The 8,217-nt window shown below is 32.7% G+C and overlaps 1 protein-coding gene across 1 annotated transcript; it reads left to right on the top strand.

The window, feature by feature from the left end:
* Positions 1-6,411: 6,411 nt before the first annotated feature.
* LOC104225163 (non-functional pseudokinase ZED1-like) lies at positions 6,412-7,842 on the top strand. The gene has a single exon (XM_070158431.1). It carries the CDS (start codon positions 6,577-6,579, stop codon positions 7,654-7,656), a length of 1,080 nt encoding a protein of 359 aa, XP_070014532.1. The 5' UTR covers positions 6,412-6,576; the 3' UTR covers positions 7,657-7,842.
* The last annotated feature ends 375 nt before the right edge of the window (positions 7,843-8,217 follow it).

Below are 8,217 nucleotides of genomic sequence, written 5' to 3'. Positions count from 1 at the left end.
TAGTATGACATGAAAAGATATATTATGTTTGTACTCGGTTGAGTAAGGTACTGGGTGCCCATCTCGACCCATCGGCTTGGGTCGTAACAGCGGAACACAAACTTCGCTGGCCCAGAATTTACCTCACGTGATCGCGAATATCCCCTCGCGTTCGCGAAGCTTAATCACCCAAACCTACGCGATCGCGTCTTGCCTCATGCGGTCACATTGAGCAATCACCTCCACTGCACACCAGCCTGCCTTCTTCTACGCGACCACGACCTTGGCCACGCGTTCGCGAAGAACAACTTCTCAAACATCCGCGATCGCGACCTCCTCTCCGTTGAATGCATAGACCAACTTCACCCCTGCCCCGAATTAGCTTGCGCGATCGCGATTTCCTCTACGCGATTGCAAAGAGCAAAATACCTGCAACAAAATATCAGCAAAAACTGCTACTTTTCCCAACATGAAATAATCCGTTCAACCACCCGGAACTCACCCGAGGCCCACGGGACCTCAACCAAATATGCCAATATATCCCATAACCTCATTCAAACTTGTTCCAACCTTCGGAACGCTCAAAACAAAGCCTAAGAATTCCAAAAACTTCCAAATTCCGCTTTCGATCAAAAGATCTATCAAACCTTGTCCGAATGACCTGAAATTTTGCACACACGTCATAAATGACACAATGGACCTGCTCCAACTTCCATAATTTCATTCCGACCTCTATATCAAAATCTCACCTATCAGCCGGAAAACGCCAAAATTCCAATTTCGCCAATTCAAGCCTATATCTACTCCAGACCTCCAAAATACATTCCGATCACGTTCATAAGTTCCAAAATCACCTCCCAAAGTCGGAATTCATATCCGAGCCCTTTTTCACATAAGTTAACATCCGGTTGACTTTTCCAACTTAAGCCTATTCAAAAGAGACTAAGTGTCTCAAACCTTACCAAAACCACTCCGAACCCGAACCAACCAACCCGATAACACATGATACAGCTGAACAAGACAATAAGAAGCAGAAATGGAGGAAACGGAGCGGTAACTCATGAACAATTACTTAGTTAAGGAAAAGATAAGGATAATTTAACCAAATACTCATTATTCTTATGATTACAACAACAACAATAACAACAACAACTACAACAACAATAATAACAACGACCCAATAAAATTCTACTAATGAGGTCTGGGAAGGATAATGTGTACGCAAACGGCAGACCTTACCCCTATACCGAGGGAGTAGAGCTACTTCTTATGATTATTGCTATTAAATATTTTTTCCGATAAGCATGGCCAACTTTAAATGGATGATATAAAGGATCAACGGGAGTTTTTGAATCCACTTGACTTTTTCGTTATTTACTTTTTAATAGTTTGATTCTCCTTAGTAAAAATTTTAGTTCGGCTAATGCTTGTTATGTAGATTATGTTCAGTGTTTATACGAGAATAAACATTTTCCATCTGTATTTACTGGAAAGAACAGAATAAAAGATTACGTAACTTTAGACATAATTGTGGATTATGGTAATCTGATTTTAAATCAATTGATTTGCCAAAATTAAGATAACAATCTGCGGTTCCCAATTCTTATGCCCGTTTGGATTCACTTATTTTAAGTGCTTTTAAGCCAAAATAACTTTTAATCCATTTTGTAGTATTTGGTTAGAGTAAACAAATGCTTTTAAGCACTTGTTTTTAAGCTAAAATGACAAAACAAGCCAAAAGCCAAAAGCTAGAATTCCTAACTTATGACTTAAAAACTATTTTGGCTTAAAAGTCACTTAATATAAACCCATCCAAACGGGCTCCCTGTCTTTTAGTTGGTTGGTTCTCTTGGTTTTCTTGGACCACACAAGATTAATCTAAAATAATGTATCATAAATTTGATGCTGAAACTTTGACCTCATTTGTATTTGGGATTTTTTCCTAACTATACCATATATGAAATCTTATTACCCTAAATGTGCATAGTTTGTTAATTACCCGGCCAGTCCACACTTTAACTACAATTTATATACCATTCGACTATTAGGCATTAAAAGGGCAGAATATTCCCTAAAAACGCGCTAAAATTAAGGAGAGAATCTTGGTGTTAATTGATTCTACATTAAATTCAATTTTTAAAAAGGGAAAGGAGATTTCTCATCTGCGTATTTTTCTCCAGAACTACAATTCAAATTCTCGAAAAAAAAAGAACGAACAATTCAAATTTTCGAGTTTCAACAACTCAAAGTTGAAAAAATCTGTTCTTCCATATATTTTCCACCATTGATAGCCATTAAAAAGCTTGAAAGCTTTGAATTCAAATTTGGGTTTTCAAAAATCATTATTTGTTTGGATTGGGTGTTGTTGTAAATAATTCGGAATATGTTTAGGAGTTTATATCTCAATTTTGAGGGGTTTTGGTGAAGATTAGACTTGGTTTTGACTGAATTTCAGATTGAAACTCGAAGAAGAAGAAGAAGAAGAAGAAGAAGAAGAAGAAGAAGAAGAAGAAGACATATTTCCAAAAATTGTAGATAAATTGTAGATAAATTGTAGAATTGTAGATCAATTGTAGATAAATTGTAGATTGGGAAGACTAAAACTTCTACAAATTTTTTACAATTATGTCGAAAATACCAATTATGCTACAATTGAAATGGGAATTGAGATATTAAAATTCAATGTATCCAGTTTGTAGATATCTACAAATTTTCTACAAAAAATCTACAAAGAAACTACAAATCAGTTTACGTATGTATAAAGCAGTATTGTTTTGAAGGGTATCTACAAAATTACTACATTTATAGTACAATTACAATACAATCTATGTTGAAAAAAAATGTTGACTACAAAATTTTCTCTTTATCTACAAAATTTCTACAAATAAACTACAAATCGATTTTCCAGGATTGATGAAGAACAAAACAGCAGAAGATACAGAAGATGGGCCACCGGAGTTTCTCTTTATTCATGGTGGCCATACAAGTAAAATTTCTGACTTCTCATGGAACCCATGTGAAGACTAAGGCGTCGCTAGTGTTGCTGAAGATAATATACTACAAATCTGGCAGATGGCGGAAAACATCTACCACGATGAAGATGATTTACTCAATGGGTCTCATCTCTGTATTTTTTGAGAAGAAGAAGGAATGGAGAAGAGAAAGAAATGGGAGGGGGAAAACGAATACCATATATGAAATCTTATTACCCTAAATGTGCATAGTTTGTTAATTACCCGCCCAGTCCACACTTTAACTACAATTTATATACCATTCGACTATTAGGCATTAAAAGGGCAGAATATTCCCTAAAAACGCGCTAAAATTAAGGAGAGAATCTTGGTGTTAATTGATTCTACATTAAATTCAATTTTTAAAAAGGGAAAGGAGATTTCTCATCTGCGTATTTTTCTCCAGAACTACAATTCAAATTCTCGAAAAAAAAAGAACGAACAATTCAAATTTTCGAGTTTCAACAACTCAAAGTTGAAAAAATCTGTTCTTCCATATATTTTCCACCATTGATAGCCATTAAAAAGCTTGAAAGCTTTGAATTCAAATTTGGGTTTTCAAAAATCATTATTTGTTTGGATTGGGTGTTGTTGTAAATAATTCGGAATATGTTTAGGAGTTTATATCTCAATTTTGAGGGGTTTTGGTGAAGATTAGACTTGGTTTTGACTGAATTTCAGATTGAAACTCGAAGAAGAAGAAGAAGAAGAAGAAGAAGAAGAAGAAGAAGAAGAAGAAGAAGAAGAAGAAGAAGAAGAAGAAGAAGAAGAAGAAGAAGAAGACATATTTCCAAAAATTATAGATAAATTGTAGATAAATTGTAGAATTGTAGATCAATTGTAGATAAATTGTAGATTGGGAAGACTAAAACTTCTACAAAGTTTTTACAATTATGTCGAAAATACCAATTATGCTACAATTGAAATGAGAATTGAGATATTAAAATTCAATGTATCCAGTTTGTAGATATCTACAAATTTTCTACAAAAAATCTACAAAGAAACTACAAATCAGTTTACGTATGTATAAAGCAGTATTGTTTTGAAGGGTATCTACAAAATTACTACATTTATAGTACAATTACAATACAATCTATGTTGAAAAAAAATGTTGACTACAAAATTTTCTCTTTATCTACAAAATTTCTACAAATAAACTACAAATCGATTTTTCCAGGATTGATGAAGAACAAAAAGGCAGAAGATACAGAAGATGGGCCACCGGAGTTGCTCTTTATTCATGGTGGCCATACAAGTAAAATTTCTGACTTCTCATGGAACCCATGTGAAGACTGAGGCGTCGCTAGTGTTGCTGAAGACAATATACTACAAATCTGGCAGATGGCGGAAAACATCTACCACGATGAAGATGATTTACTCAATGGGTCTCATCTCTGTATTTTTTGAGAAGAAGAAAGAATGGAGAAGAGAAAGAAATGGGAGGGGGAAAACGAATATGGTCAGATCTTAGGAATTAAGGGGAGAGAGAAACGTGAGATATATGGATACCTTTAATTAAGGAGTAAAAACTGCCCATTAATTAAATCCTTAATTAAGTATGATATAGGATTGGTAATTTGGTATACGAGTTTGTAATTAAATCAAACCTTAAACATTGAGGGTAATAATATTTCATATATGGTATAGATAGGTAAAAATCCCTTTGTGGGATATTTTCCAAGTTATTCACAAGTAGTGTACTTTTTTATAATTGCACAAAATAATAATATTATTTTTATAGTTATAACAGATAAATTTTAGTGATCATGTGTAAAATTAAGAGCTAGTTTCACCGAACTTGATGACTTTGGAGAGAATCAGTCTTTTTCAATTTTCTTACCTTTTCTATTTTCCCTCTTTTAAAGAATTAAACTGAATATAGCTAACGGAAATATAATTTATATACATGTTTATCCTTAAAATGGTACTTTTGAATTTATGGCATGATTTATAGACACGTAAATTAATTTGATCCGAAAATATAAAATAAATAAAAACATAAATAAAATTATAAAATGAACTTAAAGGAAATACAAGCCTGGCTACGAATTTTACTTCTCCGATAGCAAAAGTGAGAACAATATTAAGAACAAGGTAAAGGAATAATGTTATAGAATGAGGGCTGATTCAAGCTTTTATATACAAAATGTTTCGTGTCTTACCGATGGATACTAATTCTCCTATGTATAGCTCTAATCAAGGAGATAAGATACCCAAATCAAGCTCCTCTTGAATGAGAACAAGACCGTCATTGATGGCTGGATAACAGTTGGCTATAAATGCAGACATTCTCTGTAATGGCTATTCATTGGATGCTATCCGATATCAATTCTTCAAATCTTTATTATCAATTACTTTATCTTCAGAATTTACCCATCACTGTTCATATGTTTGCTATCAATATCAACTAATTGCTGACTCATATCCTACCCGTCTTCAGCTCAATGTGTCACCTCCTCATTCGTCCCATTTTTACTAACCAATTTTACCGCGTAAAATACAATTCCTGTATAACCGTATATAATCTACAGATATCAGCTAGAAAAAAAGACAATAAGGGTGTGTTTGGTACGAAGGCATTTTTCGGAAAATGTTTTCCAAATTTTTCATGTTTGGTTGGCCTAAATATTTTGGAAAATATTTTCCTCATGAATTCATTTTCCTCCAATTGGAGGAAAATGTTTTCCCTATCAAGAGAAGAGAAAACATTTTTCAAAACTCCTTCTCAACCTTCCCCATCCTATTCCCCATCCCCACCAACCCACCCCAACGCCAACCCCAACCCCAACCCTAACTCCACCTACCCATCCCACCCCTCACCCTAAATAAAAATATTATTAACAACACTTTCCTTTCATGTTATAGATAGATTTTTTTTTTCATTTCAACAAATAAATATTATTTTTTTCATGATATAAAAAAATAATTTTTCCAATAAAATGAGTACTTTATTTTCATGTTGTAGAAAGAGTACTTTCTTTTTCAACCAAAAAAAGTGTATTTTTCTTTTTAGTTATGGAGCACAAACTTCAACTTTATTTTTTGTATTAAAAAAGTAAAGTAGCACATTAGTTTCTTTGGGTTTGTATGAATTTTTAGAGACTTGTGGGGGGGGGGGGAGGAGAGTAGCATAAAAAAATTTCTAAAAAAATATTTTACTAAAAAAATATTTTCTACTCTCTAACCACACATTAGAAAATATTTTCCAAAAAATATTTTTCATTCACCAATCAAACAAGAAAAGATAAGTGATAAAACCATTTATTTTCCATGAAAATATTTTCTATGGAAAATAAATTCCTTTCGTACCAAACACACCCTAAAATCTAGCAGCTATTAGTGTAAAGATCCCTTTCCTTTTTGACCTTTTGGTGTGTAGCCTAAACGCCAATAAAAACGCGTTATTTAGCAAAAATACACAACCAGTTGCTTCTGTTCTTCTTCTTCTTCTCTTTTTCTCCAATATTTCAGCCTAAACTTTCACACGTTTTCATCTTTGACCAAACGATCTATACTTTCAATATCCCTCAACTAATTCTCACAATTTTATTCCAAAAAAAAAAAACTTCTTCAATTCTCCATTTCAATGAACAATCTAGGCAAAAAACTTCCTTTTTTACTTTTAAAAAAGGAAAATAAAAAAGAAAACAATGAAAAATCTCTACATTACTTCATAAATGGAAGTGCATTACTAAAAGAGCAGCTTTCTTTTTGCAATTATGGCCAACAAAAGATCCCCCTCAGAAGCTTCACTGCAGAAGAAATCATTACTTCAACAAATGGATTTCAAGAAAGTGTTGGCCCCTATTTATACAAAGGTAATTTTAATGAGAAAAAATTATTAGTAAAAAAATACGAGAGAAAAAAGAAAATGGATCGTCACGACCATGTCATACGTGACATAGTAATATCTTCTGAAATGAGTTACCATAAAAATGTCCTTAAAATAATAGGCTACTGTTTAGAATTTGAAAGGGTAGCTTTAGTTTATGAATATTCACAATTTAATTATCTTTTTAAATTTTTCTCACCTTTTTGTGAAAATTTTTTGACATGGGAAAAAAGAGTGAAAATTGCTATAGATGTTGCAAGTGTAATTCTTTATCTACATACTGAATTTCCAACACCAGTTATACATAGGAATTTAACTTCTAGCAATGTAATTTTGGACCAAAATGGTGTTGTAAAATTGTATAATTTTGAATGTTGTATACCACTTCCAATTGGTAAAGTAAAAGTACAAGATGATTTAATAGGAACAATTGGATATTTAGATCCTGAATATGTATGGTCTAGTAATGTTACATTAAAATCAGATGTATTTAGTTTTGGTTTATTTTTGCTTATGTTGTTAAGTGGGAAAGAAATTAGAGTAAATCATGAGGGAAAATATTATACTGAAGATTACGGTTTGATTTCTTTGGAGAATTATGCATCAAAATGTGTCGAGAACAATAAGTTAGATGATAATCTTATTGATTCCAAGATTTTGCAAGTCGAACAAAAGAAACTGAAGGTTTTTTTGAATTTGGCTTTGAAATGTGCTCAAAAAGTTGGTGAAGATAGGCCAAATATGATTGATGTTGCTAAAGAACTTCAAAAAATCAAGAAAGGTGAGGTGCAAGAATTGTTACCTACAATGGAGTGTCTTCTTGCTTGGAATTGAAAATTTTGAAGTGTAGACTGGTTTTCTATGCAAAAGTAATATTAGTTAATTCATCTTTGATGAATTTATTTTGTATATTTTGTATATCTTTAATGTAAAAGTAGCTAGTCTTTGTATATAGTTATACATCTTACATATACCTCGTGTACTTGTTCATTATTAAGGAATATAAACTCTTTCATGGTATCCGTTGCTTAAGTGATAGCTCTCTCCTTATTGTTCCAATGGTTCCTTTTGTCCCTCAAGTTTATCGCTATCAAGCCCTTTTTTCATGGTTGCTCTTTTTTTAATGTCTCGATACTCAAGGACGGATGCATCATAGAACTATTAGGTTCAACTGAACCCAGTTTTTTCGATGCGTAACATAAATTTATGTAAAAAATTACTAAAATTAATTTAATAGTAAATATGAACCTCTAACTTTAAATGCTGAATTCATAGACCTAAAGGTTAGATCCGCCTTTGTCGATGCCTTATGCACTAGGCTGCCACAATAATTCTCTTGATGGACTAAGTCGAACCAACGTAAATAACCATATGTTAACTCATTAGAATTAAGAG

Source organism: Nicotiana sylvestris, chromosome 1 (genome assembly GCF_000393655.2).
Source record: "Nicotiana sylvestris chromosome 1, ASM39365v2, whole genome shotgun sequence".
NCBI lineage: Eukaryota > Viridiplantae > Streptophyta > Magnoliopsida > Solanales > Solanaceae > Nicotiana > Nicotiana sylvestris.
Note: the sequence above shows the minus strand (reverse complement) of the source record. Positions and strands in the feature narration are given on the sequence as shown.

Bases quoted from the DNA above. Each gene is read 5' to 3' on its own strand.
- LOC104225163 (XM_070158431.1), top strand. From the start codon at position 6,577: ATGAACAATCTAGGCAAAAAACTTCCTTTTTTACTTTTAAAAAAGGAA.